Source organism: Gobius niger, assembly GCF_951799975.1.
Source record: "Gobius niger genome assembly, chromosome: 1".
Classification (NCBI taxonomy): domain Eukaryota; kingdom Metazoa; phylum Chordata; class Actinopteri; order Gobiiformes; family Gobiidae; genus Gobius; species Gobius niger.
The window spans coordinates 4,298,733-4,310,737 of record NC_136852.1 but is presented as its reverse complement, the minus strand read 5'-3'; the positions used below and the strand labels follow the sequence as shown (position 1 = coordinate 4,310,737).

Below are 12,005 nucleotides of genomic sequence, written 5' to 3'. Positions count from 1 at the left end.
ACAAAATGGTCAAAGACAAGAAAAATCTGTCAAGTTCCATTGGCAATCTTGTTTCAAGACGAGTCAAAACCGTATCATAAGCAGCATTAAAAGTCTTATTTCAAGCACTTTTAAGTCATTTCTGTCTAAGATAAGATTTCATTTTTTCCAGTGAGGTCATAATCTTAAAAGAATAATCATTGCAAAGGAAGAAATGACTTAAATCTATTTGAATTTAGAGATTAAATCTAAAGTTTGAGGAGATTTGGTCAGGCCTTAGAGCAGATAAAACCTATTCTTGCCAATGGAACAAGTACAGGTTTGCTCTTAATTCAGGTTATTTTGTGAAGTGAAAAATAAATATCTTTTACAGCAAAAGTTCATTTGTCTGATTTCCAGTGGGATTTGTATTTGTTCCATTGGCAATAGCATTTTTTTTTTAGTTCAAAAAATAGTTCAAACCAACTCATTAGTTCAAACCGACTCTCATTTAACATTAAAAAAAAACTTTATCCATCCATCCATCCATTTTCTTCCGCTTTATCCGGGGCCGGGTCGCGGGGGCAGCAGTCTCAGCAGAGATGCCCAAACTTCCCGATCCACACACACCTCCTCCAGCTGTTCTGACCCCGAGGCGACACCAGGCCAGCTCGGAGACATAGTCCCACCACCGTGTCCTGGGTCTTCCACGAGGCCTTGTCCCACTAGGACATGCCTGGAACACCTCCCGCGGGAGGCGACCAGGAGGCATCCGAAACAGATGCCCGAGCCACCTCAGCTGGCTCCTTTCGACGTGGAGGAGCAGCGACTCTACTCCGAGCTCCTCCCGGGTAACTGAGCTCCTCACCCGATCTCGGAGGGTGCGCCCAGCCACCCTGCGAAGGAAACTCATTTCGGCCGCTTGTATTCGCGATCTTGTCCTTTCGGTCATGACCCAAATCTCATGACCATAGGTGAGGGTGGGAACGTAGATCGATCGGTAAATCGAGAGCTTTGCCCCGACTCAGCTCCCTCTTCACCACGACAGACCGATACAGCGACCGCATCACTGCTGACGCCGCACCGATCCGTCTGTCGATCTCACGCTCCATCCGTCCCTCACTCGTGAACAAGACCCCGAGATACTTGAACTCCTCCACTTGAGGTAAGGACTCCCCACCGACCTGTAGAGGGGAAGCCACCTTTTTCCGGTGGAGAACCATGGCCTCAGATTTGGAGGTGCTGATCCTCATCCCGGCCGCTACACACTCGGCTGCAAACCGCCCCAGTGCGTGCTGAAGGTCCTGGTTTGTTGAAGCCAACAGAACAACATCATCTGCAAACAGCAGAGATGAGACTCTGAGGCTCCCAAACCGGACACCCTCCGGCCCCTGGCTGCGCCGAGAAATTCTGTCCATAAAAGTAATGAACAGAACCGGTGACAAAGGGCAGCCCTGGCGGAGACCAACACGCACTGGGAACAGGTCTGACTTACTGCCGGCAATGCGAACCAAGCTCCTGCTGCGGTCATACAGGGAACGGACAGCCCTTAGCAGAGGGCCCCGGACCCCATACTCCCGGAGCACCCCCCACAGGGCACCACGAGGGACGCGGTCGAACGCTTTCTCCAGATCCACAAAACACATGTGGACTGGTTGGGCGAACTCCCACGAACCCTCGAGCACTCGACGGAGGGTATAGAGCTGGTCCAGTGTGCCACGACCAGGACGAAAACCGCATTGTTCCTCCTGAATCCGAGGTTCAACTATCGGCCGGATCCTCCTCTCCAGCACCCTGGAGTAGACCTTACCGGGGAGGCTAAGGAGGGTGATTCCTCTGTAATTGGAACACACCCTCCGATCCCCCTTCTTAAAGAGAGGGACCACCACCCCGGTCTGCCAATCCAGGGGCACTGTCCCCGACCGCCACGCGATGTTGCAGAGACGTGTCAGCCAAGACAGTCCTACAACATCCAGAGACCTGAGTACCTTAAGTCTCTGGATGTTGTAGGAAAAAAACTTTATTCAAGCAATTTTAAGTAATTTATCTGATTTCAAATGGACATTTTTCCAGGATATATGATGTACAACACTGGCATATGTAGAAAGTGATGCTTTACTTGGAGGGTCCGGCCCTTGGTTTTTTAACGATGAAGAAAACCGGCCCTCCACCGAGCAAACTTGCCAACCCCTACTGTAGTACCTCCATATGTGGGCGGCAAAACAAGCTAGTTTTCCATTAGACGGCACTTAAGACACAGGGAGGAGTGTGGAGAGGCAGAAGCTAGAATTTTACAGTCTATGGACAGACCAACATGGAGGCTCTGAGTGAAAAGTTTGGATGCGACTGAGGAGGCTGTATCAGAGCGAACGGATTGAAAGAGAAAAGGCAACTGCTGTTTTCCTGAGAAGGGCAAAATCCCAGAGACGTGATGCCGATGTCGTAATGTACGGTAAGAAACGTCTGTGAAAGGAACCTGTGAGTCAGCGCCTGCAACACGGATGAATAAAAGGCCTGGTGTCGTCATCCAGTGTCATTATCTATCCATCATTTCCCCAAAAAAGCTGACAAGTGACAAGTGAATTCCAGACATTGTTGATCCCGCGCGAATGACCGATGTCCCCAAGTTATTCTAGTTTTATCTGAATATGGCTCAAAGCTCTGAAGGGTGGAGTCTGTAGGAGCTACTGAAGCGGAGATGATGTTGCAAGAATGTAAAGAAAATGGGCCCTTTAACCTCTTAACTCCTGCCTGAACCGAGAGCATTTTCTCCAGTTCAGCTTTACCCAAATCCTGTGGGCCAGTGTAACGCCTCATTTGAAAGCTAAGATCTACAAAACTCATCTAAATGGATCTTTTTCCTCACGTCATCAGATTTTTTTTCCATAATTTTTTGGGGGGGTTTCAACTCATTTTTGTAATTTTTTTGTCAAATAGTAAATTTTTTGTCAAATTTGTATCACATTTTTGCCACTTTTTCATCTTTTCATCATTTTTTTGTCAATTTTTTGTCACATTTTTGTCACATTTTTGTTATTTTTTGCCTTTTTTCATTCATTTTCTGTCAATTTTTGTGACATTTTTGCCACTTTTTCATATTTTTTTTTGTCTAATAGTACATTTTTTTGTTACTTTTTGTCACATATTTCCTTGTGTTGTCAAATTTTTGTCCATTTTTTGTCATTTTTTGTCAATTTTTTTGTCCTTTTTTGTCCATTTTTTTGTGACTTTTTGCCACTTTTTCATGATTTTTTGTAAATTTTTCGAAATTTTTTGTCACTGTCATTTTTTTGTAAATTTTTTGTCACATTTTGTTTTTTTTGTGCCTTTTTTTCATATATTTTTTTGTCCATTTTTCTGACATTTTTGCCACTTTTTCATATTTTTTTGTGTCTAATTTTTGTCCATTTTTTGTCCGTTTTTTGTCAATTTTTTTGTCAGTTTTTTGTCTAAATTTTCTCACTTTTTTGTCAAATCTTCATCATTGTTTTAGTCTCAGTTCTGTTGCTATTTTCTCACCCTTTTTCCAGAAGCTTTTGGACTGGGGTAAAGCCAAACTGGAGAAAATGTGCTCGGTTCAGGTGGGAGTTAAGGGGTTGAGGGACAATACAGAGTTTAAACATTTTAAAATTCAGTATTTTCCTCCCCCTACATGTTCCAGCCATGTCCTAATGTGTAGAATGAGCCAGACCTGTTCACCACAACTGCATCTAAAATCCTGCACTGTCACTCAAATCGGGTCGAAGTGCCGTCATGCACGAGCTAAATATAGAAGGTGCAGTTACACGTATGACCTGAGGTGGCAGTAGTGAGTATAAAATGGCCAACTTGCATCTAGCCCCTTTAAGTTTTGTACATCTCCCTAAAACGAAATGGCCACAAAATTGTATATGAAAAATGAAGGAAGAAAACTCGCTAATTCGAAATCCACATTGAAATGGGCGACAGTGGCTCAGTGGTTAGACGCTTCACCCGCCCTCCCTGAGTGTGAATGTGGCGAGCGGGTTGGATGAGCGGTATGATCTGACTCACCCTCCTCCTGCAGGCTCTTCCGGGGCACGTCGAAGTGGGTGGAGCCAAAGGGGTTTCTGATGAAGCGCCTCCTCCGCCTCAGGTCGTCCTCCCACGAGTCCAGCCTCCAGAAGTCCTGCATGTGACTGAGGGACACACAGAGAGAGGGGGACATGTACATTACTAAACTTTATAGCTATATTCTGTCTTTGCATTTGTGTGATGTGTAGACAGGCTCTTGGGGTCTCACTCTGGAATGCAAATAGTATCCGCTAGCCTGCATTAAAAACAGTGACCCGCTCCACAGAGCACCTGAGGCAAATCACTTATAACACCAGACTAACCATATAAATGTCTGTGTCCATACAATCATTGTAATCATTTTGCATTTAAAAGAACTAATATTTGAGCAGCATCAGCTTCGTGGTTGTATAAGCTACGCAGGGGCGGAGTGATCTGCTAGAAAATAGTCCTTCAAAATGCGATCATTCATGTGATGCAAGGTCAGTTATATTCCAAACATGATTCTATGGACACAGACATTTATATGGTTAGTCTCGTGTTATAAGGGATTTGCCTCAGGTGCTCTGTGGAGCGGGTCACACTGGTTATAATGCAGGCTAGCTGATACCATAGAAATGCACTAGCTTAGCACTAGCCTAGCACCACGAAACCCTTCAAATATAAGAACTGCATGAATTACAAAAAAAATATCTCCAAAAATCAGCAACACTCTGGAAAACTATAGGAAATGAGGCCCTATGTCAAAAATCCTGAAACATCCCTTTAATATAGAAGCTGCCGTTACGCATAAGACCTGAGGTGGCAGTAGTGAGTATAACAATGACCAACTTGCATCTAGTTTTGAGCAACGCAGTTGTTGCACCAAGCGTGAGATCGAGACTCTTTTCCAGAGGAGTAATGAGTTTCCTACTAACACTATCCGACACTGAAACTACACTTTCTCCAAAAGAAACATGTTATATCAAAACGCACTGACACAAGGTAGTCGAGTGAGACCTTCTTGTTGCTCCACACCGTGCACGATGTCTTTTTTCTGCCAGTAGCTGCTCTTCTCTGCGCCTCATGACGAGCTGAAACCCAGGCCACACCGGTCCGAGCGTGAGCCGCATAAATCAGCCGCGCTCCCATTTACAAATCCAGCATCGCATTACAAGAATAAATGGCACAGCTTGGCTTCTTCTTCTTCTGTGTTTTTAACAAGTGTAGTAAATCACTGGCTGAGACCTGGAGCTGGGCTGCGTGGGGCTTAATGACCAGGGTCCCGGGGCGGTGGAGGCTCGGGCCCAATAAAACTAAAGACCTTCCCCCGCACAAACCCCCTTTTTTCCCCCCCGTTCTCTCCAGCTGTATCTGAAACAACGCGCTGAAATATTCATCCAAACGATTCCCAGAGCCCAGAGCAGAGAATTGGGTTTTTATTCATTATTAATAACGGCAAATTAGGGTGATATAAAGGAAGGGGCCGGGGCCAGCACGTGGGAACCGTCTGTGTGAGTGATTACTCGCGCCCAAACCAAGGGCCCGGGATAATTTTATGGCCAAGAGCTAATGTAAACCATTAAGAGGAGGCCGGTGTGGGGTTTCTCCGACTGAGGTTTAGGGCCGTTTCAAAGACTGAACAGAAACGGATCCAAAAGGCTTGATTTCATTTAGACAGACGTGCCGATCCGCATCTTCTACATGAATTGGCTCGTTTTAAAATTCTGATTCATTTATTGAGGTGGTGATTTTAACAATAAAACTAAACTGAAAAAATGTACATTAGATGAGATGGTTTGATCTCCCACCCACATTCGAAGTTTAATGTGATAAAGGGCTGCATGAAATGAGAAAAAAAGACTAAATCAGGACAAATTGACCTGATTCTAATAACAGGAAGATTTGTGGAACAAACACTAGGTTAGGTTAACAAAAAGATAAGTATCATCACAGCTTAACCTAATGGAGTTGTCATATAAACACCATGAGATTTTGTGTTTCTATTAAAGGGGTCGATCTCTGGAATAACTGTACAGAGGATCTCAAATCATGTCCCTCTCTCTTCCACCTAAAGAGAATGTATAATAGTATTATACTTGAAAAATACCTTAATTCTGTTTACTAGTCTGTTTAAGACTGTCAACTTACTTTAAAATGTGTATATATGTATGTATGTGTGTATGTGTATATATATATATATACATATATATATGTATATATATAATAAAATCCTTTTGAATGTTTGATGTTATGTTGGAAAGTTAACAAAAACACGTGCTGTAAGTTTAAAAAGACAAGGGTAGGCAAAATAAGCATTAGCTTCAGCCTATACCTTTTCGGTCATTTTTGTATGTTATGTTATGAAGAAGTATACTTAACTGAATGTAAATCTTTTGTCATAATTTTGACCGAATAAACTGAAACTGAACTGATATCCAGAGGTGGGAGACTCGAGTCACATGACTTGACTCGACTCGACTCAGACTCGAGTCACAATTTTCGGGACTTGAGACTCCAAGGCTCCAAAAAGACTTGACTTGACTTTGGACTTGCTGTTTGTGACTCGAGACTTAACTTGGACTTGAGGCCGATGACTCAATGACTCGCTGTGACTTTATAGTTATTTATTTGAGTGAAACTGTCGAAAGATCAGGCGACGGAGCTCGTCTAATCAATACAGCGGGAAAAGGCAGGAGGAAATACGACGTGTTTCTTTGGATGCATTAAAACTTTTCTAAAGACAGTGAAGAGGTGGAGATTTATGGACAGGAAAACGTTTGAAACAATGGACTGGACCTACAGCGCAGACGGAGCCTCCAGAACGACGATGCGTAAGAGCTGGATTAATCAACAGGAATCTTGGGGCTTTTCGATGTTTTAATTCGTTCACACATAGTGTACAGCATTTAGAGGCTAGTTTACGCATCCGCACACAGCCCAGTGACAGCGGGACTGAAGGCTGTGCTACTTTGAGCAGGGGTGAATCCGAGTATACAAGGGCTGGGGCATTACAGGGGAACCACTGACAGAAAAACTGCCAGAGACAAACTAAAATAAAAATATTATTTGATATTTATATTTCACACTAGAAGGAAAAGCAGCTGATGTTTCAAAGACTCCTTCCTTAAAATGTTGTCCCAGTAATTTTGTACATAGACTGCAGCATTTAAATATATATAGTTTGATTTTTTTGACTTGGACTTGGTTGGGACTTGGACCTTCACGACTTGGACTTGACTCGAGACTTGCATTTAGTGACTTACTCCCACCTCTGCTAAATAGGCCTTGATGAGGACGTGTTGGGGTTATGGTATTGTGTATTTAGATTTAGTCTTTGTAGGTTTAACAGAAGCTGATTCTAGCCACTAGATCTTGACCCAAGAATCAAACTTTAAAGGGACTATACAGAGTTTAAAAATATTAAAACTAAGTATTTTCCTCCCCCTATATGTCCATGTCCTGATGTGTAGAATGAGCTCAGACCTGTTCCCCACAGCTGCCTCTAAAATCCTGCACTGTCGCTCAAAAAGTGCCGTCGTGCACCAGCTTAATATAGAGACTGCAGTTACACGTAAGACCTGAAGTGGCAGTAGTGAGTATAAAATGACCAACTTGCATCTTTAACTTTAATATTTACTTCATATTTGGTGCAGAGACAGGTATATTTTAAAAACATTATTACATATTAATCTCTAGGCCTAGGTTTGGGAGCCTCAGGATCTCATCTCTGTTTGCAGACGATGTTGTTCTGTTGGCTTCATTGAATCAGGACCTTCAGCTGCTCTGGGGCGGTTTGTAGCAGCCGGGATGAGGATCAGCACCTCCAAAACTGAGGCCATGGTTCTCCACCGGAAAAAGGTGGCGTCCCGTCTTCAGGCCGGTGGGGAGTCCTTGCCTCAAGTGGAGGAGTTCAAGTATCTCGGGGTCTTGAATGAGAAGGAGGCCGGAGGTGCTCGATGGATCTCGATGCTCTTCGGAAGGAACGGGCAGAGTCAGATGACTGAGGAGAATAAAGTATCCGAGGCACAGCTGGATGAGGTTAAATAATATGCTTTTAACCTTCGGGTCTTTGTCAAGGCAATGTGTATCTCAGGGTCTTGTTCACGAGTGAGGGACGGATGGAGCGTAAGATCGACGGACGGATCGGTGCGGCGTCAGCAGTATCGGACTGTCGTGGTGAAGAAGGAGCTGAGTCTACGTTCCCACCCTCACCAATGGTCATGAGATCTGGGTAATGACCAAAAGGACAAGACTGCAGATACTGGCACTCAAATGGAGTTTCCTTCACACACCCTTCGAGATCGGGTGAGGAGCTCAGTTACCCGGGAGGAGCTCGAAGTAGAGTCGCTGTTCCTTCACATCAAAAGGAGCAGCTGAGGTGGCTCGGGCATCTGTTCCGGATGCCTCCTGGCCGAGGTGTTCCAGGCATATCCTAGTGGGAGGAGGCCTCATGGAAGACCCAGGACACACTGGAGGGACAATGGGCCAGATCTTGTGGTTCATGGCTCAGGCTGTAGAGCAGACGACTGCGCAGACGGGGGCGCTCCTTGTAATCTTCAGTGTCATACCTGGCGCATAAAGTGGGCAGGACAGGAGGGGGGACAGACTCGCATGTGATGTTGTGGTGCCGCCCCCACCCCATGCTTTCCCCAGACCTGCGGAAGGCGGTGGTTTGCGAGGGGGGGTTCTCCTCTACACGCGTAACATGCTGATGCAGCGCAATGTTTAGTAAAGATTAAAGAAATAAAAAACTGTCCCTCCGCTGCTGCAGATCCAAGCTGAGCGGGCGGGACAGAGAGGCAGCCTCGCACTGGACACCGTTCGAATGCGCAAAGTTACGAAATGTACAGGATTTAATTGATCACAAACTGTCATATCGGCTGTGGAGGAGTTGCAAAGTTATGCAGCAGTTACAAGAAAACTGTAGCGTATTGGAACATTTGCTCCAGCTGCAGGATTCTTGGAGCGGCTGAATTGGAAAAGAAAAAAAAAGTTGCTCTGCTCCCTGTAAAATGCGCTTCTTTCTTTTGAACTGAGCTGTGGCAACACAAGGAGCATCATCAGGAGGTAAACACTGACACACGATGGAAATGTCTCCTTAAAACTCAGATCAGACCTGGTGTTGTGGCACTTGAGGCACGTGTGGTTTATTTATGTAAAACTGTTGCTGTTTAGGGGTGTGCATGTTGATCTACTGTAGAAAGTAAGCCCGTGGTATCCTACGCTCAAACAGACTTTTCAAGGCAATGTCGCTTTTGTTTTCAATTTGACGTCGATTCTAAGGTAGAAGACAAGTCAGCGCGATGTAAAGAGGAACATAATGTGCAGGTTGCCACAGAAGAGCAGCGTGAGTGCTGCTTGTAATGAACCACGCCTCAGTCGGCCTCTTTTTCTTAAATAACGCCCTCTCCCTTGCAGCGCAGCTTTAAGCGCAAAACCTGCGCCACATGCAAGATCGCGCGTGCACCACGTTGCGTTTAGAGTTGCGCACGGACTGCGCTACAACAAGATCTGGCCCTATGTCTCCGAGCTGGCCTGGTGTGGCCTCGGGGTCAGAACAGCTGGAGAAGGTGAGCGTGGATCGGGAAGTCTGGGCATCTCTGCTCAGACTTCTGCCGGCGGATGAAGCGGAAGAAAATGGATGGATGGATTTTATTACATATGGAGATCTCGTAAAAGAGATTATCAAATATTTTCATCAGTCATCACTGGTCTGGGCTGATTAACCTCTTAACTCCCGCCTGAACCAAGAGGATCTTTTTCCTCACGTCATCAGATTTTTTTTTCATCATTTCTTTGTTGGGTGTTCAACTCATTTTTGTAACTTTTTTGCCATTTTTTGTCATTTTTTTGTCAATGTTTTCTCACTTTTTTGTCACATTTCCATCATTGTTTTCATCTCAGTTTTGTTGCTATTTTCATACCTTTTTTCCAGAAGCTTTTGGACTGGGGTAAAGCCAAACTGGAGAAAATGTGCTCGGTTCAGGTGGGAGTTAAGGGGTTAAGGAAGCATTGAGGACGTCTTCTTGTTCTTGTAGATCTAAGACTGTGAACACACGTACACGGCCTGTCCCAAAGAGTCTCTATTGAGAATCTATGGGATTGTTTAGCTTATTGAAACAATGCCACAACCTTTTTTACAGGCAAAGCAATCCCTTCTGACAGAATTTGAAAATCCCTGCAATGATGGAACACTCCTGGTAGATTGAGAGGAAACACACATACTAATGAATCAGGAGACGGGCCCATAAGGAAACATGTAGAACTGCCAAACCCAGCGCCTTCACCTTTGTTCCTGTGTGTTCATATCAGGTCATTTCCTCCCTCCCCGTACAAAGACTGGCACGCCGCTCCGCTTGGCAGCGCTCACGTCTCTCTCTCTCTCTCTCTCCCCTTCAGTCCATCTAAACAGATTAACACGTAAGCGCGGGGATCACATCGCCAAACACAGCTCCGAATATAATATCTACACATGTCAGAGAGCTCCGGGCGGCTCCGGAGACTTAGGCCCGCGCTCTGACAGCGGCGAGAGCTCCGTTTCAACGCGGGATCAATCACCGAGCGCCCACGCGGCACCGGCGGAGAGAGGGGAGCCAAACGAGGATCAGCCCGTCCCCTGTCAGTCTGGAGAGCAGGGGTTTAACGGGGAGAGTGGGGGAGAGAAAGGAGGTAAATGATACTGTAAACGGCAGATTACACGGCGTGAAAAGGGAAATCCGCTGCAGGGAAACCCGCGATTACAGCGGCAGATTAACGGCTAATGCGGAGGGAGAATATGCAGAGGAGGAAGCGACGGGGCTTTGAAGATTTTCATGTCAATAAAAAAGGGTTTCACCGAGGGGGACGGAGGAGCGACCTGCGAGAGCCAGATTGATATTACAGCGCGAAATGCATTAGCACAGAAATATCAATCTGTAAAGGCTCCAGTTTAAAACGTTTGTGACGAGCGTGGACTTTTACTGCTGTTTGGATCAAGCGTGACTGACAACGTGTAATATTTCACCCAATAAATGATCTGACTGTGACTTTTCTGGAAGCTGAGATGTCGACTAAAGGCGGACAAATATGAGATTTAAATAGGTCCTCATCCGAAGCTTTGATGACCCACAGCAACTGTTTCTGTGTCCATCCATCCATCCATCCATTTTCTTCCGCTTTATCCGGGGCCGGGTCGCGGGGGCAGCAGTCTCAGCAGAGATGCCCAAACTTCCCGATCCACACACACCTCCTCCAGCTGTTCTGGGGGGACCACGAGACCAGGCCAGCTCGGAGACATAGTCCCACCACCGTGTTCTGGGTCTTCCACGAGGCCTTGTCCCACTAGGACATGCCTGGAACACCTCCCGCGGGAGGCGACCAGGAGGCATCCGAAACAGATGCCGCACCGATCCGTCTGTCGATCTCACGCTCCATCCGTCCCTCACTCGTGAACAAGACCCCGAGATACTTGAACTCCTCCACTTGAGGCAAGGACTCCCCACCGACCTGAAGAGGGGAAACCACCTTTTTCCGGTGGAGAACCATGGCCTCGGATTTGGAGGTGCTGATCCGCATCCCGGCCGCTACACACTCGGCTGCAAACCGCCCCAGTGCGTGCTGAAGGTCCTGGTTCGTTGAAGCCAACAGAACAACATCGTCCGCAAACAGCAGAGATGAGACTCTGAGGCTCCCAAACCGGACACCCTCCGGCCCCTGGCTGCGCCTAGAAATTCTGTCCATAAAAGTAATGAACAGAACCGGTGACAAAGGGCAGCCCTGGCGGAGACCAACACGCACCGGGAACAGGTCTGACTTACTGCCGGCAATGCGAACCAAGCTCCTGCTGCGGTCATACAGGGAACGGACAGCCCTTAGCAGAGGGCCCCGGACCCCATACTCCCGGAGCACCCCCCACAGGGCACCACGAGGGACGCGGTCGAACGCTTTCTCCAAGTCCACAAAACACATGTGGACTGGTTGGGCGAACTCCCATGAACCCTCGAGTACCCGATGAAGGGTATAGAGTTGGTCCAGTGTGCCACGACCAGGACGAA

General features: G+C 46.4%; 1 protein-coding gene across 1 annotated transcript in view; it reads right to left on the bottom strand.

Moving 5' to 3' along the window:
* The window catches only part of LOC306966731 (neurobeachin-like), a 684,825-nt gene that overhangs the window by 261,743 nt on the left and 411,077 nt on the right, over positions 1–12,005 (bottom strand). The window contains exon 37 of the mRNA XM_079561544.1: positions 3,991–4,115. Within this exon, the coding sequence (XP_079417670.1) occupies positions 3,991–4,115 (125 nt within the window). The remainder of the gene's footprint in view (positions 1–3,990; positions 4,116–12,005) is intronic.